Source organism: Hippoglossus hippoglossus, chromosome 10 (genome assembly GCF_009819705.1).
Source record: "Hippoglossus hippoglossus isolate fHipHip1 chromosome 10, fHipHip1.pri, whole genome shotgun sequence".
Lineage (NCBI taxonomy): Eukaryota > Metazoa > Chordata > Actinopteri > Pleuronectiformes > Pleuronectidae > Hippoglossus > Hippoglossus hippoglossus.
In genome coordinates, this window is record NC_047160.1 from 22452878 (window position 1) to 22475543 (window position 22666).

The 22666-nt window shown below is 44.1% G+C and overlaps 1 protein-coding gene across 8 annotated transcripts in view; it reads right to left on the bottom strand.

The window, feature by feature from the left end:
* The window catches only part of si:dkey-237h12.3 (teneurin-3), a 152595-nt gene that overhangs the window by 35730 nt on the left and 94199 nt on the right, over positions 1-22666 (bottom strand). For 5 of the 8 annotated variants that reach the window (XM_034598492.1, XM_034598493.1, XM_034598491.1 and 2 more), the window contains 9 exons: positions 21504-21698; positions 20203-20403; positions 13955-14140; positions 10623-10643; positions 10140-10163; positions 8883-9029; positions 8125-8341; positions 3279-3398; positions 926-1187 (listed from right to left, as the gene is read on the bottom strand). In XM_034598492.1, coding sequence (XP_034454383.1) covers positions 926-1187; positions 3279-3398; positions 8125-8341; positions 8883-9029; positions 10140-10163; positions 10623-10643; positions 13955-14140; positions 20203-20403; positions 21504-21698 — 1373 coding nt within the window. The remainder of the gene's footprint in view (positions 1-925; positions 1188-3278; positions 3399-8124; positions 8342-8882; positions 9030-10139; positions 10164-10622; positions 10644-13954; positions 14141-20202; positions 20404-21503; positions 21699-22666) is intronic. The other 3 variants (XM_034598497.1, XM_034598495.1, XM_034598494.1) reach the window with 2 other exon arrangements.

Consider the following 22666-nt stretch of genomic DNA (forward strand, 5'->3'; position numbering starts at 1 on the left):
TTTAAGCTGCGGCTCACAGGCGATCGCTCACCAAAGTTACATAGAGCAAGAGCAGGCGCTCAGGGTGAAGAGTGGGGAATGAGAGAGGCACCGTTTTCTCTATTCCAAGTCAGTGAACCGTCAAACTCATTTTGAAACTGCTATTTTAAGGTAAAACAGTTGCATAGTGTTGCTTTATTGCATATAACCATTAATGACATGTAAGAGAAAGGGTTGTTGGGGGTTGTACTCACATACAGGCTGTTATATTCTACACAGTACAGTCAAACCTGATGAATTTGTGTTGAGTAGCAAAGTATTAAAACTAAGTTCCTACATATGCCAAACCCTATTAGCTTGTATGCAAATTGAGCTGAAATCTCCACAGGCAATGAATTCATTCTTTGTTAACCGAGTCTGTGAAAAGAAACTTTTTATATGACGCCTCTAACTCTGGAAAAGTTTGACTCTTTTTTCTTTTTACTGTAGAGTTGTAGTTCAAGTCCAAGTCCAAGCTTTATTTTCTCCCCCCAAAAAATGTTTCGGTTTAACCGGCGACAGCTTCACTGTCACATTTTGCATTTGGGGATTTTTAACTCTGATTGGAGCCAAATGGAAAGAAACCAAATTCCTGAGGCATGTAACCTCCATGTGATTTGCTCTCAGAATTTATCAGTGTTGCTGGGAGACAATTTATGGCTTAGCATTTAGGGAGATGCCTGAATTCAATCAAAGCTCAAAGGCAAACAAAGCGAGGGAAGCCATGGTGAAAGGAAGATAACAGCATTATCCTTACTCTTTATTTGTGTATTTCCGTCAGTAAATCTTCTAATGTTGGGATCAAACGCGGGTTAAATTATTGTAGTCATTCATTCCGAGGAGCAAATGTGGAATTGACAGTAAACGACATTGCAATGTGACGCCTGTGTCACCTGTGCAGACTCACCTGCGTCTCGGGGATGATGGGACTGTCCTCTGGGGACGTCTTGTACAAGGTGGAGAGGGGCGTGGCTAGGATGAGCGGGTGGGGTCTGAACAAGCCAGTCAGGTAGCAGCTGGGGATGTCGTTCTCTTCCCGCTTCATCACCACCGTGTCCATCACATGGAAAACGTTCCAGGGCAGCCACACGGTGCGGTGCAGCGTGGGGAACGGTGCGCGCTCGTAACTCAGCGTCAAAGAAGCGCCGCCGTTGGCCAAGAGGTCGAACCTTGACAAATTATCATGACAATGTAAACACACACAGGAAGTAATTGGATAAACAGTTTATTTATCGGCTATAAATTTGGTAGATGCAGAGGATTCTAGGCTGATCTGGGTCTTATTTTCATGGTGACATGTGGTGTGAAGTCGCTAGAGTAACTGCTGAGAACATGGCAACATCCATCGATCCATTATCTGTACCACTTATTCTTTGAGGTCAGCTGGAGCAAATCTCAGTTGACTTTGGGCGAGAGGTGGGAAACACCAGGTCGCCAGAGGTCAACATACAGAGGCCAACAAGCATTCACGCTCACGTTCACACCTACAGTCAATATAGTGTCAAATGAACCCAACTCCAATCTGCACGTCTTCAGCCTGAGGGAGGAAGTCGGAGAAGCTGGAGAAAAAACCTACGCAGCAGCCATGGCAACACTGTGACATCCAAATCCGAATATAGAAGCAGTAACTTTGTAAACAAGTTGTTTCAACAGGTCCTTCAGCAGGCCACTTAGATTGTAAATTGGTTTTTATCACGTATTCTAGCCTCCAAGAAAATCAGTGTGTGCACATAAATAAATATGCAAATGGTAATTTACGGGGAAAGCTTTGTGAACGACAATGTCTGAGTTGATATGAGCACTTCTGCCTCTGCACCACAGTGTTTCTCTTAAGAATGTCACATTTCCACGATAATTAGTTATTGCAGAGAGGGATAATGGCCAAACTGTAAACTGTAATAATTTTATAATTTAAGTGCAAAGTAGACTGAGCCTGACAAAGCTTCTTTTTTTTTCAACTGAACAGAGAACTTTCCTCTTCCCTCCGTGGAGCCTGCACATATTATTATCATTCACTGAGTCTAATTTATGACTTTTGTGCAGCCAGGCATCGCGTAAGACGACACTTTCTGGTTGAATTTGGTTCGGAGTGTTGAGTCTGGGGACTTTTCTCTGGTGAAATGGTTTTAATTAGTACAACATTACTCAGGGAAAAGTTACTGGTTTGGAAATGAAGGGCGAGTCTTTGAAGTGCTGCTCTATATATATTCGGCGAGCTCCACTACCCAGGGGGTAAAGCATCTGTGTGGTGACATTGCATGCACAGAAACACACACTCTTAACAGATTTGAAGCCTTTTTTTGCACGTCTCTCGTGCACGCGCCCGCACCCAGAACGACACACGGACACACGCGGACACACACTTCCAAGCTGTGCAGCTGACCTAAAACAGCTTCCTTCTCAAGCTCCCTCCACTTTGGGCAGTGGGGAGCTCACAGCTGCAAGAGGCCAGGCTTTGAAGCCCCCCCCCAACCCTCTTAACACACTGAGCCGATCTGTTGGCTAACCAAGTGTGATTATCCCCGGCCATTTATCACGCTCCTTGTCAGAAGAGTTACAGGGCGGAATATCAGAAGAAATCTGCTAATCCTCAGATATCTGGGGACCTAAGGATTGTACTTCATAACAACAGCTGAACAATTCTCTGACACTCACAGGGCTTACGTTTCCACACTATTGACTCATAAACACGACCTCTGTACGCTGGCGTTTTCGGTTCACCATCTCTGTCGAGCATCTGCACAAAGAGGCTCCAAACCCGAAAGCGAACCCCCTCCTGCAAAATGGGTGACATGCGTTTGTCTTGTATGTATTTGCACTCCCATTATTAAGGAGCTGTCTCTGGTAATAGCAGTAGAAGGTCAGACAGTAATCTCATGTTTTACTACACTGCGGGCAGATTGATTCTACCCTCGCTGATTCAATGCATTTTAAACAGCCTGGTTCAAAATGGCCTCCACCGCTGTGACATTTGCATGAGGAATTGTTCTAGGGCACAATGTGCTGCCGTTTCGATTTATTTTGGACGCTTTTTCTGGAGAAGTGCCAGGACAACTCTCCCTGTGCTGGACAGCTTTTAAAACATTTTTTCCCGCACTAGTCCGGGGACAGCAGAGCAATCGTTGCAAGGGCAAAGGTTGAGCCTTGAGGCGGAGACGCAGCTCATGTGTATTTGCACATGTGAATCATGGATGATGGTTGCAGATGGATCCTTGTCTCCCTGCACCTACGGAAACATCTGCGCACAGGGACTTGCTTACATGCCATCTTGCCGCGTGACGGTGTAGCCGAACTCCGGGTAGTGCAGGAAAGACACGTTGACTCCAATCAGCGGCGTCCCGTCTCCGGTGAGGACCTGACCCCGGATGACTGATGCCAGGCTGTGTGGGCAAACAAACACAGAAAGGGCTGAGTAAACAAACAATGCCAGCCGGCATCAGCGAGCGGCCAAGGCATCAACGCGGCTAACAACTGCCCTTTCTTTGCCAGCGGCGGGAGCAGCGAGGTATGATTTACTGACCGTTACGGGCACACACATGTCAGGGGCTGTTATTCATGAAAATGCCACCTCACATCGCAGCCCCTCTGTCTGTTTACTGCCGTTAAAGGCCCCCGTAATTCAGAGAGATGAGCTTTTCAAGACATCAAGGACTGAACAGATTTTGCATAATCTTGCACATGTATTGCAGCATTTATGTTCTTCGAATACACTGAAGTGAAGCCAATTTCTTTCCCCCCCTTCTCGCTCGCGCCCTATTTCTATTAAACCTTTTATTATGTCGAGACAAGACGCAACATACAAACAATGTATAGCTCGTAGGACATTTCACTTTGTAAAAAGAACAGTGGGCATGAAAACTAGAAAAATGCAAAAACACAGTGAATATTATGGAGCCAACATGAAATACACACACAGTTAAATCATCAGACTGATGAGTAAAGTCAACTTGGTTAATGAAGTGTGCAATAAACTCAGCAGCAGGCGTATCACATGAGGTTAATGAGTGAAACATCCACAGCATCGTTATCACCCTGACCTCGCTGAATTCACAGTTTCCCCCTAAATTGTATTTTTGAGAGGACGTGATCCAAGTGTGATTATTCTTTGCAAGTAGCCTTTTGTCAGTGTCATAGTCGAGTCTTGTGCTCGCTGGTGTGATAAATCTCTATGGCAATACCTGTGATGAAAGATAATATATCAACAGGAATTGTGCTGGAACAAGCTCTTCAGCTCGGTTACAGATATCCTCTTGATGTGAGAAGTTGCAAAGCTCGGCGGCTGACGTGTCAAGAGGCACTTTACAGCAACTCCGAACAACAAAATGCGACGCTGGAGGCAAACTGTCACAAAGAGAGGGGGGGGGGGGGGGGGGGGGACATGGAAAAAGGGGGCTTTGGAAAAAGAGAAAGAAGGGCAACGCCACGATAGAGAAGAATCGCCACGGCAGTTTGGAGAGGCGTAGCCAGAAATAGCGCAGATGTGGAAAGAAAATGCGTCTTGAATGTGAAAAGGTTTTTGTTGGTTTTGAAGGTGGTAAAAAAAAAATATGTCTGCTCGCTTTTTAGAGGAGAATAAGTCTTTCACCTCGTTTTTGTGCCATCACACCTGGTGGCTGCTTTATATAACCCACCTCCCACTACCGACCATAGAGCTGCGCCACCAGGGCAGGAGGCTCGGGTTAAATAACACCTCTATACTAGGAAGTCCAGCATGGGAGACCATTACTCACAGCCTCTCCCCACCCACCCAGATCCCCCGACCCCCCCACCCCCCCATGCTGGAAAATGGATTTGCTTCTGGTCTAAAGACTTCTCCACCTCCAGCATCCCCTCTCTCTCGCTCTCATCAGAAAAACTGCATTTTCCTCTTGACATGTTTTGCCTCATAAATCACAGACATGCAGGGTTCATACATGATTAAAGCCCCGGATATCGTCAGCGATTATTCAACATGACTGCTGGCCTTTCCCGTAACACTTGCCCAACACGGCTTCTCCTTCCCCCTTAAGTGTGAAGTCATATTTTAAGTCAGTTGTTTGAAAGTAAGTAGGGGAGACACGGCGATATTTCTCCATCCACATTTAATCATAACCCACTTCTCAACCGCCGAGCAGAATTTTTTAAGTGTCCCCTCTGTATTTGTCACCGGTTGGCAAAATATGTCTTGTTCTGGCCGCTTCATCATTCGGGTCATTACGTATATGAGGCGAGGACGCTCAACACCTTTACCCTCCTCTTTATTTCCCTCCCACCGCACGCCTGGCTCAACCATCTCCCATCCTTTATTTACCGGCTCGGGGAACAAGGCCACTTAAGGGCCGCGGCGAAGGTTCACTCTTTCTTTTCCCTGCGTCTCTATCAATCTTTCGAGAGGCAGACGGATGCAACAAGAGCCCGGAACCCCCCCAAACAAACGGCGAGTCGCACCACCTGCTGAGACCCCAGATATGAATCGCACAATTCATGCATTCTTATCTGTCATTGTCTCACGCAGCGGCTGTGGGGGAAAAACACCATCTGAAAACCCAATGGGAGACGAGTGCGGGGACATGCGATACGGCTGGAGGACTGGTGGCGGTTGTTGTTGTTGTTGGGGGGGGGGGGGGGGGTGAGGAAAACCACAACACATGTTTTATTCTCTGTGCTACGCGGGGGATAGGTTTACTGCCGGGTTGAGAAACCTGGCCGCACGCTGCAATCCGCTCACTTCTTCCAGGCTTACACATTGTCTTCTCAAAAACAGAAGGCGAGAAGTGACCTCTAAGTGTTTCCCATCCCTATACCGTCAGACATCAGATACCCTACGAGGAGGCAGAGCAGCCGCCGCTGCCGTTGGAAGTCTTGATGCTCCGCTGGCATCCTTCCAGTGCTTCAAAGTCCTTTTTATAATGTATACTCTGCAAAGGCTGTCATAAATTATTCACCTTATACTCCTCAAATGAATGTTTGAAAAATATGGGTCTCGCCGAACAAACTCTGCCACTCCTGAATATCTTCTTCGCGATGTGACTTCTTCATCCGGAAATCATTTCATGTGTGTGTGTGACGCGTGTGCTGACGAGCCACGCCGCTAACTCGGCCACGTTTAGCGGTGCGCTCGATTCCCGAGCTTCCAAAAGGTGTTTTGACGACAAAACTAACTTCTACAAAAAAGATGAAAAAGCCAAATGAATATTTTGAGCAAGAGAGCTAATGCCACTGCCAGACATGAAATCGACAGTAAGCTGAAGACAATGAGGACGAGGATTACTGAGAACCCGGCTGGGGGGGAATCGCCTCTTTCTATATTTTCAGTAAAGCACGCTATTTACATAAGGATTACTTTAAACTATTGGAGGAAAATATTCCCAAAGCCTTCTGCACACAGTTGGCAATCATTTTCCTCTCCATCACTCACAGAACAAACTCTGCTCGTGGTTCTGAACAATTGTGGATGTGCACAGAACTAGAACTGCGTCTCCTCGGTTTGCACATGGACGTGTCCTGGTTGTTCTGTAACTGGACAATGTCTCAGTTTCCTCTATGTGTAACATTTCAATTGACGTCTTTACCTTGGATCAACCCCCCTAAACTTGAATTCTTGGAAGAAGCTCGACAAGAATCACGATCAAGAATTGTACTTTGCCTCCTAAATAATAATGGGTGTGTTTTGGCCACAACATACAATTAACCAATCGGAGTGCCATCTCCAGGCGTGTTGTGAGCCCGCCTCTGTAGGCGTATATTACTCTCTTCATCATGTTCCCCGACAATAACAATGACATACTAACAAGTGTTGCTGCTTTAAGACGCGGCTGACAGCCTCTTGTTTTAAGATCAACTCGCCCATGGACGCAAGTGGTATTTAAATAACGTTGGATGGGAAAATCACCACTTCGTTGCTCTAAAACTAGAAAAGTCACTTGCCAGCATTGCCAGATGTATGAAAATTATCATATTATCTACGGTCATTTTGCTCTCTGTACAATGTAGAATGAATAATTTCAATAATGTCAATATTTCCATCTTTTAGTGAAAGTGTAGTGTAGTAAAATATGTCTGTGTTTATGGATCATGCTCGTCTCATGTGACAGCTTCCCAGCCAATACTCATTCATCGTAACATGTGTTCTATAAAAGTAATATTTATTTATAATCATCATATTTATTGTAACTAATTACGAGCCTCTACGATGCGTGGACATCTCCCACCAGGCAACGCAGGGTGTAAATAAGATTATAGGAGCCACGCTAGCTGCTCTGTGAGAGTTTACCCAGCAATGATTTCCGTTAACATCAGCATGTTTTTAAGCCGTTATTAGACTAAGCATCTTCACATTGTTCTTAATATGTTCGCGTGCTGAGATTTGCTAATGAGCTCTAACCCCAAAACACATAGGGCTGCAGGAGAGTTTTTCATTTATACCAGTGAATCTGCATTTTACACCCATTTCTGTCCAGACTCATAATATTGAAAACTCAATGAAAAATATTGGGTGAATTTAGTCCTAATGAGGTCAAGGAGACTTTGACCAACTTATTCTAATAAGTTCATCTTTGAGTTTCTGCCAAATTTGAAGAAATGTCCTAAAGATACGTCTTGTAAGGTCACAGAGACGTTGAACTTTGACCTTTCACCTCCAAAAGTCTAATTAGGTCATTCTTAAGTGTAAATGAAGGTTTGTGGCAGATGTAATTAAATTCCATTCTCCGTAAATCCCATCCACATAACACGAGGTCACACTGAGCTTGAATTGCGACGTTCAAACACCAAAATCTAAAAGTCTGAATGAACGTTTCTACCAAATGTGCAGGGATTCCCTCAATGTGTGCATGAGATAGCTTAAGACTGGGATGTGAAGGGACAACCCCCAGAACCCGATGCCTCCAGCTACAGAAGTCTGTGTCGCAGAGGCATTAAAAAAATAAATAAAAGAAGCTTGCGGCAGTGAGACCAGATAAACACACTTGCTAGTGTAACTGCAAAGACAAAGAGAAGTGAAGTTGTTTGACATTTCAGAGTGGCTGCACAAACATCGGTGCCTCTCCCCAACCGGTAATGAGACAGCAAACAGCCGACGTGATCCAAATAATTAAGAAGCTGTCAGCGCTTCATTAAGCCACTTGCCTGCCGTTGAACGGGTTGTCCCAGGGTATCACGTGACTGCCGCTGGGACCAATCAGAAAACTGACGCGGTCGTAGAAGCCCTTGGAGGTGGGCTGGCCGGATGAACTCTGGCCCTGGCCCGCGACGGTGGTGGGGTCAGGCGAGCCGCGGCAGTAGGTCTGACCCTGGCAGGAGATCTGAGTGCAGCAGTCCGGGTCCATGCAGTCGACGAGGCCGTCTGGAAAAACAGAGACAGAGACAGGGGGGGGGGGGTGAAGCTGTGTTGGCCTGGATGTGTTAGGGTCTGACTAAAGAAACGAGTGTGCATCTCCATTACTGTGTCGGGCTTGGAACATGAACTCCAGTTCATTAAAGTGACGGCAGAGATCCTGAGCTTGACATGAAAGTATTAACTATTAAAAAAGTGCGTCGCCTCCTATGAACCTCAAAAGTTCTGGGCTTGTTGCTCGGGCTGAGGAGCAGCTAATTAAAAATCCAGGGATGTTAATATATAGTCTCGAAGTAGCCTTTATAATTGATCTCCTGTATATTTTAAAGCACAGTTTTTAACAATCTGCTCCGCCGCGGGATTTGCATATTCTTTCCAGTGATGTTTTATGTATGATTGATTTGTTTTGTTTGTCTGCTCTGTCACTGAGGAGCCACATCAAAGCCAATTTACTGTCTGCCACAATAAGCGATGCGCACACAAGTTCCTTTCTCTTTTTTATTTCCAGGAGCTAAAAGACTATTTGTACAAGGCTTTTATTTCTTCCTACCTCCCTCGTTATCCTTGCCATCTGAGCAGAGCGTTTCGGTCGCTACATCGCATCCCAGCCCTCGCCATCCTGACTGACAGATGCAGTGCCAGACATTCTGATCCAGGACGCACCTTCCGTTGTTGTTGCACAGCCCGGGGCAGCCGTCTGTCAACACATCATGTACGTGTCAAACAGCAGAGCAAATCAGAACAAGGCCGTGAGTGGGAGAAGAGGAAGAGGGAGGGTGGGTGGGTGGGTGGGAGGAAGAATTGGAGGAGAAGAGGGGGTATTGAAGAGTGGACAGAGGCAGATTTGAAGAAGGACAGTGCTGAGTGAACATACAGGTACGATACACCTCTGACAGGACTGGGGGGGGGGGGGGGGGGGGGGGGGGGTGTGGGGGGGGGTGGGAGGAGATACGGTCGTTTCACATGAGTTTCTGGAGCATGTTCAGCTTCGTCAAAAAAAGTGAAATGTATGAGATCCAGAAAAGAAAGAAGAGAAAAAGAAGAGGGGGAAACCTGCTGTTTCAGAAGTTAACAGGCCAGACCTGGAGGTTTTTGTGTTAAATCAAAGTTTGAGTGATTCCTTTTGAGCTCACTTGCAGAGTGGAGTTGTGTCGGGCCGCCTCGGAGACGCACTCGCAACCATTTTTGGATTCTGTTTGGCTTTTGGGTTCGAGATTGAAAAAAAAAAACATTCTCCGTGATGTCTCCGAGCGGCTGGAAATCAGTGGCATGTCTCGGAAAGTGGGAGTAGCCCTTTGCAGATGTTAGAAAAACACTCATGTGAAGTAACAGCAACATCAAAAGGAAAACAGGGGGGGGTATGTAAATAGGAGGAGAAGAAGAGGGACGATCGAGAGTCTTTACAGAAATAACAGAGCCCTGGCTGCCGGATCGCATTCCTGCTGATAGTGAAGGGGGGGGGAGGAGGTGAAGACAAGGGGAGCCCCAAAAAAAACCAAAGAAACAAGGACTGAACCACACCAGTTGGGGGCGTTTGAAATCTGGAAGACACACTGAATTCAGACAGGGGGGGGGGGGGGGGTCTGTGTTGAGACGGACAGGAGATGAGGGGACATATTGGTGGCGGGTGGGTGGGTTGAGCAGGATCACAGCGGAAACATTATGATCGACTCGGACATAGAACAGGTGTATATACGCCGTGCTAGGAAAGACAAAGAAAAGGGAGGGATTGCTCGTGACAATCTCCCTGGGAGGGGGTGGTGGTGTGTGGAGGGGTGGGGGTGGGGGTGGTAGTGGTTCAATTTACCTTTATATCCTATCTTGACTGCTCCTATTACACGAGCCGAGGAAAGGGAAACATTTGGAAAAGAAAATTACTTATCTCCGTGTTGGCAGAGAGCTAAGACTGACAAACACATTCTACTTATGGTAACTTACAGGGAGCATAAGAAAAGAGAAGAAGAAGAAATGGAATCGGACATGAAGCTGATGTACCTGCCAACTTTTGTTTATTTATTTGGAGAAAGGAGCCGTGCAGGGTTTTTTTTTTTTTTTGGGATGCTGCCCTAATTTCAATCTCTCAGCCGTTTTGAGCTGAGCGGTTAATGCTAAGCATGAGCGACAGGATGTGGCTGATATTACTGCAAGAGAAGAAAGCTGCAAGCTCGTCCCATTGTTTTATTACAGAGGTCACAAAAAAATAAAGACGTTCTGCTGGATCAGGAAATAAAAAAAAAAAAACAATCCCGAATGTAGAGTGTAAATCTCAAGCAAAGTTTTTGTATTTTACCTGATACTCTGGAATCCAGGGCTATACATGTAAGCCGTGAGGGAGTCGGAGAGACAGATACAGACATAAGATAGAAAAGAGTTAGGCAAGGAAAAACAAACAGGACAATACAAGAGGGAAAACTGATTAGAGAGAGAGAAAGAGAAGCTGCAGATTAAAAGACCCTCCTCAAACAGTTTATACAATATTCTGTCACTTCCCCATTGATCTGGGCAGAGATTTTTTATATAAACAGTCTTTGGTGCAGAGTGAAAACTTTGCGTTCATCCCACCTGGTTCATGTGCAATGGAGTTTTTAAAGTCAGTGTTTGAATTTGCTTTATAACTGTTCACGTGTGTGTTTGTGGCTTTTATACAAGTTTGAATAATTTACTTCGCTGGTGTTATTTCTTTGAATCGAAACATGGTCATTTTCACCATGTTTTTAGCCTTAATTGTGCAAATGACCTCATTTCGAGCCAAATTTGAATGTCACGGCTTAGAGACACTTTGATGACACCACAGAATGTAGCAGTATGGAGGCATGTTGTGTTTTTTTCTGTAGTTATTTTTACGTTTGAAGAAGCGGTCGCCTACTTCAATTGTTTTGGATTTGGCTGCACTGCTGTTTGACCCTGAAACTCCAGAAGTGTTTTGTGGACTCAAACACTTCACCCACCACCTCCATCGGCAAAATGGTGAGTAGATAATAAGTGAAGTTTTTTTGGGTGAACTATCCCTTTAAGCAGTCGACACAATCCTCAGACCCGAGTTTGCGACTTTTCAAAATGAAAGCTTTGTGATTCGGCTCAGTGTAAAGCATCACAGCAACCAAATCAATATTGTGCTTTTACTTTGAAGATTATTTGCTAAAGAGGAATTGATTCAATCGTCTATCTGCGGACGTGGAAGAAGACATGTTCAGCTGGGTCCGCAGACTGAAGACTCACTGTCTGTCTCTTAAATCGTATTAATATTGAAGGTACCGAATGTCCTAATCGCACCAAAAGCAGCACTGCACTCGATGAACAGCTCGTGAGATACGAGAGCCACATACAGGCAGAGCAAAGAACCAGAGGTAGATTAGATTCATGGTTAAGGGAGAAAAATTTACTGTTTGAAAAAAGTTTAAGAGTTGAGTTGTTAATTAAAGCCGCGGGTGATTAATCAGAATAATAGATGATCATCATTTTCTTCTTTTCTGTAAAAAAGCACCTCGGATGGTGATTACACTTCTCTCCATAGGAGGCAACATAAATAAATTCAGCATCTTTGAGCTCCAGTAAAATATTCATTGTTAACACTCTCCATCTGCTTTGGTTTGCCAAAGCAAGACAGGAGGACGGCAGCCCTGCTCTTGATATCTGAGTGTTTTCAGACTATATGAGCCACTTTCATCTGGGCATGCTTCAAAACATTTTACTGTCTGCTTGTCAGGAGCCATGTCGTCTCACCCTCACTCTAATGTGAACGCATCATGAAGCAGAATACTAAAGTCCTTCCCTTTTTTTGTTGTTGTTGTTGTTTTGGGGTTTTTTTCTTTCAATTTCGCAGTCATCTCCACTTCAGTGATTTCCACAACTGCACGGCGACGGAGCGGCAGCGGCACACTAACAGCGAATCAAAAAACACCTTCGTGGTAAACTGCGGTGCTGAGAAAGCGGCGACAACGGGTTAAGGCCTGCATATAAAACAGGATCTTGATGCGTGTGACAAAAGAACGGCCGAGGAAGTCCTCTATTCAAGCTTTGGCCATGTAATGTGATTAGAAGGCGCTTTGTGCAAGTGGCAGTCATTCAGGGTTTGAAAGACTAAATAAGCTTCTCGGTTCTCCCAAGAAAAAGGTAAAACGCGATCGCCTATTCATCGCCGCCACATCCAAAACAAGGAGTTACTTTCCCTATGGGGGCCTCGAGGAGGAGAGAAAGAGAAAATGGATGGCGAGCAGTTTGCCCAGAGGGGGGAGGGATTAATGTGATCAGGAATGTGACCTCGCCGTCAACCCTCTCCCTCGCAATCTCCGCTCCCCTCGGAGAGGGATCTGCGTCGGACGAGAGGAAGAGAGGGGAGGAGAGAACTTGTAAATACATAATTGGGGTTCGATGGTTTTGGAGTGCGAGATCTTTGTTTCTCAGAGAAGAGGTCGTCATCGAGAGGTTGGCGATGACACTCGGGGAAGCGCGGCTGGACGAGGCGTGTCAGGGTTTAACTACACGACCTTTGACAGGGGGCGCGGTGTCGAGGAGGTGGGAGCTAAAGGTCGATAGGAAGTGACATCTCAGAAGTCATTATTCTCATTAATGCCGGGTGAAGCACCGCCATTTCACAAAAATGATATTCCAAAGAGGCCCAGCCGTGGCTTTTCAGCTCCCTACACACCTGCCCTTGACTTGCTAATACAGGAGCATCACTTCAGCAGTCTAAAAGGTTGAATATCTAAATGGAAGATTGAAAATATTACAAAGTTGCTGTGAGCTGTTGCAGAAAGGATTGGGATTTTGAAAGGAGCATAGGAAACCAAAGGCCACTCGGCTGAAACCAAGGATATTTCACATTTTCCTGATTCCTTTCAGTGGAATAGATGCTTTAAAAATGTATTTTAATTTGCAGCCTTTTTGATTTGAAATTAATTTTCAGTTAGATTATCTCTATTGACAGAAGTGAATATTGGTTTTAACCCATGACCATCTGCCCCAATACAACATTTCATGAGGATGTGTTCGTCTAGAGGCAACATTTGCTTGTAAAAAAGTAAAAACTGGACTGTTAATATGTAATGTTTGTGTATATATAAGAGAGGAATAACATTCAAAGGCTTTATTTAATGAAAACTAGCAGATTTCCACAAAACCTAATGGGCCAGATAAAGCAGATGGGACACGGGCCAGATAAGAACACGCCAAATTGTGGCCTGGACCAAGAAAAAGGGGCAGATCAAGGATATTTAAATATTATTTTTTTCTTTAAAGCCAAATTGGGATTTGTTTGACATTTTTACCAATTTCAAAAGGAATAAATCTTGGATCTTAATGATTAACTTGCTGCGGCTGGATTGAAGTTGTGGTTTTTGGTCTCTGGTGCAGTTATGTGCTCCACTGAGTGCAAATCTAGTTTGTCATGTAAAGATGCTTGTTAGGAATCAACAGGCAGCAACAGAACCATGACACGATCTGTGTCCTGAAGCCGGAATCAAAACACTGACACTCACACTGCACAGCTGCCATTTTGAGCCCGTCCATAAATGAACTTCCTGTACTCAGTGCCCTTCTGTCAAGTGTGTGTAGGTGTACAGTGTTGTGTGTGTGTGTGTGTGTGTGTGTGTGTGTGTGTGTGCGTGCGTCACTGCGGCTCACCGATGGTGCAGTGTTCACCCGTCCAGCCCTGGTGGCAGTCACACTTGCCCTCTCGGCAGACTCCGTGGTCGATGCAGCGTGGGTGACAGTCCCTCTGCTCACATTCTGGTCCTGTCCAGCCTTCCTCGCAGTGACACATCCCGCTGATGCATGAGCCGTGGGGACCACAGTCCACCACACACACCTCTGTCGGGGGGGAGAAAAAGCCAAGGAGACATGAAGCTTCCGTTTTGTGTGAAAAGCTAACTTTTTTTTCTCCTTTGCCGGAATATTTTTTAGATATTTTTTTCATTTTGCAAAAGATTGATGCGTCTGCCAGTGAAGAAAAATGCTCTGATGTTTGCTGAGACGTGTTGGTTTCTTTAGTCGTGAGGCAACAACTGCAATGTGAGATAATATTTCATCAAAAGAGGCTGAAAATTACTGTCATCTATTAAAGGAAAGTTTCCGCGGCATCATTTCACATGGAAAATATCATAATTTACTGCCTCCTCTCCTGCTTTATGGATCTCAACGGATTTGTCTTGTACGCAATTCGGTTTTTGAATAAGTGTCGACTGGGACACAGTTGACGTGAAATGACGGAGCATTGAAACTCTGATGAAACAGAATTTGCAATCAACTTTTATTCAGACGCCATTTTACTTCGACACAGAATGAATAATTTAGAAAAAAAGGGAAACATAAGGGGACAACCTCTATATAGTATCATATTATTAACCATATATAACCTGGTGTTATTAATACTGTGAGTTAAGACCACAGGCTGTATATAAAGATGGACGACGTGTCTCCACTTCATCCCACTGTTCAGATATTAAGTATCCCAGATGCACAGTAGCGATCGTGGGATGGAGCCTTGGTATCGAGGTCCCAGTAACCGTAAGTCTCGGCTGACAAATATGACATTTCAACCCGTTTTTATGGCATCAAATAACTGATAATAAATAATTAAATGGTAAAATGGGCTGTATTTTTACATTGCTTTAACAATGCTTGACAGTATAAGTCGCATTCAGCCGTCGGGGGACTCTGCGATTCAGTGTCTTGCCTAAGGACAGTTTGGAATGCGGAATTGAACCAGTTACTTTATAGTCAGTGGACGACCCTCTCTACCTCCTGACCAACCAATCAAACCAGAAAAATGAACACTTGGGCAGATACCAGTGTGATAAGGACTAAAAATGACAAGAACCATGTTTAAGTTTTTAGTCTCTTAGTTTGACCAGTGTCCCGTCCACTAACACGGAGCAGGTGGGTGGGTTTATGACTTTATGACAAATGGCTTCACTTTCTGGGACACGCCTGCTCCCTGAAAGTGAAGCCAAAGGGGCCTGATCTTTATATTCAGTCAATGGTTCGGAGAATAATAAAGAGCCTTAAATTCTCAGCGCTTGACATTTAATGTGTAAATTCTGTTCCGTGTAACACAGAGAGAAACAGCAGCGGGTCCTCGGAGGGCTGTAAATCCAGTTTAAAGGAGCCTGTGTTCGAATGCACATCGAGGAGATAAATCTCAATGTGCCGCATCAAAAAGAAACAGTTTACATGTATTTCATGTCAAATGAAATTCTGAACGACTTTAATTTGCTTTTTCATGAGTCTCACAACCAGCATCTGAGCCGGCGTCAATGCTTATCACACAAAATGTAAGTAAACTCGGAGTAATTACGCTGGAATAATAGTGAAGGAGTTTTTGCACAGGCCAGTTTAATTGCTCACGAGTGCAGAAGCCGTAAAAAAAATGAAACCAAAGCCTCCATCGCCGGGAAAAAAAGTCAAAACTCACAGCACAAGAACAATAAAGCACAGCAATTACCGTGTGTCTGAAACCTTCTGCAACAACTCGTTTTCAGCTTTTACATGTTCTGAAAGCTCATTTGCATCGAGCACATGGGCGGACGGCGGCGAGGGGTTGTGGGTTTGAGCAGATTCTCAGTCTGGGCTCAATATGTTTTCCTCAAGTGCTCGAGCAGCTGTGAATCTGCGCTATGTTCAGAAAGGTAAAAAAAAACTCAAATGATTAAACCCACGGGTGGTAAGTAAATCAGGCTGTACGAGGCTAAAACTGCCGCTCGACAAGCTGCGGCTGCTCTCGTGTGAGGACGGGAAATGTTCATTTGCTGGAAACCGAGAGCTTCTATCAAAAGCTTCTGAACCAGTGAAGCCGCGACAATAGCCGACAGTGTGCTGGAGGAAAGTAGCTCAAGTACGTCCTCAAACGCTAAGAGACTGGATGCTGCAGGATGTTTATGGAACCTCTTCACTGGAAAGTTTCCGACTCTTTGACAAACTTCGGTCGGGGGAAAGGCAAATTAGCCAAAGAAACACGGAACAAGTCAGGGATGAAATATGTACAGATTTGACTCATGTATTTTTGATTATTTTCTACCACTGCTTCACTCTCATCCCGTTTATCCAGGCTCTTTTCCCGCCGCCTGTTTCCAGTTCTGTGAATAGAGTTTTTCTTCGATTGAGAGACCTTGGATGGTTCTGATTAAGTCGAGCCGACACTGTAGAATATTAAGCGTGCCTCTGGAGGGTAGTCATTAGATTCCAAAGGGATACCTCCTTCCCATAGAATCTATGCAATCAATTTTTCATTAGTGCAAAAGTGTTTATCTGCCTTTAACATGCCCCTGACTCGCGCTGGATAGGGGTTGTGTGTGGTCGATGCATGCTGTGCGCTTGTTAATTAAAGTTTATTTAATTGAAGAAGAGCTGCAGCCTTAATTAAGAAGGAACCCTCCCTCCGCCCAGGTGGGTAAACTCCCCAACTTTCGGACGCCGTCGAGGCCGGACGCATCAGTTCTGCTATTGACAGGCCCGAGACGTCTCGCTGAGTGAGAGGCTTGTGTCTGGAATATCCAAAAGATTTAACTCAATAACAACTCGCTTGGCTTTGAAGAAAAAAGAAGCAAAATAATGCAACACACAACAGAAAGAACAGAAAGAAACTGTTCACCAAAACAATCCTTCTTTCTTTGGGCTCGGACCAAACGGGCCGCCTGCTGCTTTTAAAAGGTCTGCACGCGCATCTATCACATCACGAGCACCATCCAGCCTCCTTATGCTTTAATTTTTCAATTGAATTTCAGCCAAGAGAAATTTATTCGACAGCTTCTAAACTGACAGAAACAAACTGCAACTCCGGCTTTTTAAATGTTCGACCCGTGTGCGGCTGCTCAGGGTGTTTTTTTTTCTCCCTCTGGGTTTCGACCCAGAGAAGGATTCCTATTCTGCTAAAAAAAAAAAAACAGCGCATAAATTAGCTGAATCTCAGGGAAAGATAACAGATGGGAGGGGTCGGCCTCTGAACTAACATGTCATCTACCTGTGTCGAAAGGCGAACTCTCTGAATACAAAGCAGGTGATGAATGAAGAGGCTCTGCACCGAGGGAATACACGATTGTCTCCTCTCCTCTAAATATATAAATTACCAGAAGAAATTAGAGCACGACCCATATGGACTTTCAGGGTTATAGCTATATTGTCTAATATAAATGTAAAAAAAATTGGCAATGACGATGTTATTAAGCTCTTATGACAAATAAATTCAACTGATGCTTGATATTTTACAGATTAACCATGAATATGTATTATAAATAACTAAAATGGAAATGTAACCCGATCTATTTTGCATTGTTTCTTTTTCAATGTTCATATTGGGAAACATAAACACAGAGAACGATTTGTCTGTGAAAAGAAAAAAATCTCTGCTGCGAAACGAATGTTCACTTTTGAAATAAAAGACGTGCGAGGTCACACGACATGTGGAGGAAAAGCTTTGTCGGCAACATTTCCTCCGTCATTCCCACACGTTCTACAGGTGTTGATTACTAAACTTTGGGGGTGTGATCCCCCGCGGGTTTGATTTATTTAGTCTGAGACATAATGAGGCTGTGGCGTTCTTGTTCATTCAGGTTTCAAAGTGTCTGCAGCCAAATCCAAGTGAATCACAATGCAGGGATTTGCTTGACGATGGACACGTGATGGGGACGATGCTCATTAATCCACAGACAACACAAATGACAGAGTTAAATGAAGAGGGAAATTATCTTCTGTTGACGTCAGGTCTCGTTACTGAAGCCAAAGACTTTTCTAATTCACCGTCTCTGGTGAACATGGAGTGTTAAAAGCTCACAGAATGCACGAGGAGGATATGAGTGTCGGAGCAGAATGAGGTTTTGCCAACGGTCCTTTATTTAGTTCTACATCACTCTCCAAGCCTGAGTGACTCGTGGCTATCAGAAGTCAGCATCTGTCGCCTCACACCCCTGAAAGTGTCTGAGTTTTGCCCTGTGTGCTGGCATGGCCGGAAGCAGGATATTGTTTTTGCGCGTGTGTGTGCGTGTGCGTGTGTGTGTGTGCGTGTGCGTGTGCATGGACCGATTTTCCCCTCACTTATTGGAATTAATACTTTGAAGGGCATCTCCACATGATTACCTTTAGAAGCCGATGGGTCAAAAAGGATATGGTGCGAAAAACACATTTTGCAAGATATCTCCGCACATTATAGAGATATAGAGAAACAATCTAAAAATTATATAATCAGAAAATTTCTCCCCATCATATGATGTCATAAGTGACATCATATGATGAAGTCAGAAAATCATTTCATGCATAGTTCAGAAATGAATGTTTTCCAGGTTTCTCTGCATCTTATCAGACTATAGACAATAACTAAAGCTTATATAGATCAAATGATAAATGATCATGGTAGAGTTATGTCATCATGACGTCACTCTGAAGTCAGAAAATGACGTCATATAGTGAAGTAATGCAGTAACGTCTGCAACCAATAAGATGATAGACACAATCAACCAATCATTCATCATCATACAGTATAAATTACGTCATGATGTTGTTAATAACAAATTAAATTATTACAAAATAAAACAGATATATACACGGCATGTCTGTGGGATAATCTCCCCTCCGAGGCATTTTTAGATTTTTCCTTTACACTTTGTTTCATGTTGTCACTTCCATTTACTTAGTTTCACCAACTTACAAAAATAACTGAGACCCTTTAATGCATCTTGGTGTGTGAGAGTTGACACATTTAAAATGGATGTTCTCATCAGGATAATTGATCCAAATTGTTTAGATAAGAGACGAAGTTTCAAATGTGCTTAATGCAAAGACATCACCATCACAATACTTCCTCGTCTTTGTAACTTTCTCGTATTTCCCATCACACCAAAGTAAAACTTCAGTGGATGTGATATAGGAGGCGATTAACCTACAGCTTATAAGACATAGTGCTGACAGGACTGTAACATACAGCCCATCACTCACTGGATGGGACACATCAGTCACTCAGGCTTCCATTCATCATCTCTGGGGAACACACACGCACGCACGCACACACGCACACACACACACACGCACGCATGCACACACGCACACACACCTGAGAAAACACGAGGAAAATACTGATCAGACTGTCGATACTATCCCCAGAGTTTAGTTTCGTGACACGTTCATGTGAGAAGACAAATTGTTACTAAATCTAAATTTTCACCAAAGACATATATTCACCAGCGATGATGAATTACCTCCAGTCATTAAAAAACCAAAGCATACATCACATACTCTGAGTTTATCTTGTGTTTTGAGTTGTGTAACTAATTAATATTTATTAGTTATTATATTATTAAAGAGGCGGCTACATGTTGACATGTTTTGGAATAAATAAAATAAAATAACTCCTCGTTACAGAGACTCAAACTTCATCTGCAGAAAACAGTAAAAAAGACGTTTCAGACGTGACTGCTGTTTGAACGGAGTCAGTGGAGCAGATCAAATAACTGCACTAATGCATCAATACATTAATAAATCAAAGTCCTCAAATGAAAGATTACAGCTTTAAGTAGCTTAATATGCCCTTTAATTCCTTTAAAGCCAATGTGTAATGTGTATATTTTCTATTAATTTCTTTCAATAAACAAAGAACGTGTGCAATCAGAATATTTATAATCATATTAGAGCTGAAAACAATTTGTTGATGAATTTATTTGTGAGTTAATTGTTTAAGTCTTTTCAATTTCTGAGTTAACAAACCAAACTTAATCCTTTTTCCAAGACAATATAAAGATTTTTTCGACATTTAATTGAACAAATGAATAATAGAAACGTCATTTAATGAATCAACAATGGAAACTATTGCAGTTGCAGCCTGGAACCCGACAGACAGTCGACACAGTAGTTGTAAGGGGTGAAGAGACAGTGAGACGTGTTCTGACCTATGGAGCAGTCGGCGCCCGTCCAGTTGGCCTCGCAGACGCAGGTCCCCGAGTCGGTGTTGAAGGTGCCGTGACTGGAGCACTGCTCAGGACAAGTGCTCTTCAGGATCTCGCAGCTGATGCCGCCCCAGCCCGGGTTACAGTGGCACTCACCGTGATGACAGGCTCCGTGACCGGAGCACGCCGGGTCCACACAGTCCACTGAGGACACACAGCGAGGGCGACAGCCGTGTCAGTTTACCACAAGCAGACAGCATATCAAACCTCCTTATTTACCTCGACCGCTGAAACTGCGCCACCGGCCAAAAATCCCATTTGGAGGGGAAGTGCTTCGGTGCCAGATGATGGCCGGTGAGCTGCAGCCTCGCATTTTGTGCCACGTTTCATTGGTGGCTGGTAGTAATTTCCTACCCTATATTCAACTTATCTCCTGTGTGGTGCATTACGGTGTACTTCCAACACACTGAAAGCATAATTACGCCCCATTACAGGCAGGAGGAAAGGAGCACAATTAGAGTCTAGACAGATATAATCAATTACTATTAACAATTTACAGATCAACTTGCTGATATAGGTTCATAATTGGCAATTATGAGCAACATAATCAACCCATTACTAACAAGGGAAATTTTGCGACAATGTTATTGTGCTTCCTCTGGAGCTGATTGCTCTGTGCATTTCAGTATCTGCCTGGACACTGATATTGATTATTGAGCTGAACCAATTTGTCGCATCGGAGCCCTTGTGTGCAACATATTCAAGCTCCTCATGCCAACGTTTCCCAAACGATTTCCCTTTTTAAAAAAGACAATATTCTCATTGAGTGAACTCAATATCCTTTTACATGTGAGGTCACCGACCCGCACGTGTAAATCTGAGCTGATAATTGCCTTTTGTCTGCGCAGGGATCAATAACGTTAAATGAGCTGAAGTGAGTGGGGGGGGTCGACGAGAAAGACGAAGAGGGAGCGGACCCTCCTCAATAAACCGAGGAACAGATGTCATTGACGGATCGATTTTAACATGGTGTCTTCAGCTGTGGCACATTCCAGCAGGTGACTGCATCAATGGGCACCGAGCAATCAGTTCCAGTCTGCGCCCTCATGTGGTCTCGACTCCAACACGCGGCTAATTGATACACACGGTGTCAATAACAACATCCAGAGCATTATCTGCTCAGCGGAGTTGAAAACAGCGATTGTCTCACCGATGGACTGAGTCGATTCCCCCCGAGCTCAAACAGAAATGAGTTGCATCTAACTGCTTCACACCCAATGGGGATGAAGAGTTTTTCTTTATACCTTGTTCACAGTTGGATCCCTTGTGGCCCGTGTTGCACACACAGCTGCCCGCCGCGCACAGGCCGTGCCCCCCACACTGTGGATCGATGCACTGGGAGGAGGGAACGTCACACTCGGTGCCCTTCCAGCCGCTGTAGCACTGGCAGCGCCCCCTGGTGTACTGGCCGTTCCCGCTGCACAGGATGGGACAGGAGGCTGAGGAGAGAGTTAAACGAGTCGTCTCAGATCCATCAAGGGGATCGGGGTCTATCTGTGCTTTTCTTAAACGGAGGTAAAACGTTTAAATAAATCCAATGAAAAAGAATTCATGAGAAAATTCACACTGTAGCTGTGGGTCCATTTTTGATTCAACGTGACAAAATACACATATTTTACAACTTTCTCGGCGACATTGTGTAGATTCTTTTCAAACGTTCCCGATTTATCACTTTACAAACGTCTCGCTCCATTATAATGGAGATGAGCCATTTCTAACAGGAATTTCTCCCCTGTTCCTCGGTGCATTTCAAAGAAACACATTCCAACTGTTTTCAAAAGGACATATTTTTTTCAAAGTGGTTTTAACAAACGCAGCCGGCCCACGTATGTGGATGAGCAGGAAAAACTAGTTCCTGAGGTCGATACAGATATTGACAGCCACTTTTAATTGTGCTAGATTGTAATATGCTTTGTCGTTTTTTTCATTTGTGTATTTGTATACTGGTGTCTGTATCTTTTACTCGTACTGTCAGTCTCAGGTTCTTTTTCTTTTATTTCTTTTCTTTTCACTTCACCATATTTGGTATGGTTTACACAAATGTTCAATAATGTGCTCTGTCCCTTTCAAATAAACCAAATACATCTACCTGTGTTGATGAATACATGTACAAACAGTACACATAGTACACACAGTTCTCTGTCAATGTTGACACTGTTTCTAAATTCCCTCAAACAAAACATTTTGACATTTCAGTGCTGACTGCCTGGAGACCTGTCGGCTGACACATCTATCAGTCCCAGTTCATCTGCAATAAAGTATCATACTGGCTGATATATACGGCCCAGAAGATGTATTGGTCCCGCTCTGCCAAACACAGTTTGAGGGGGAATAAGAGTAATATTTTTCTGTTTGTTTTAATCTTTGAGCGACAAAAACAAAACTCCATCCGTCCTCCTTTTGTTCT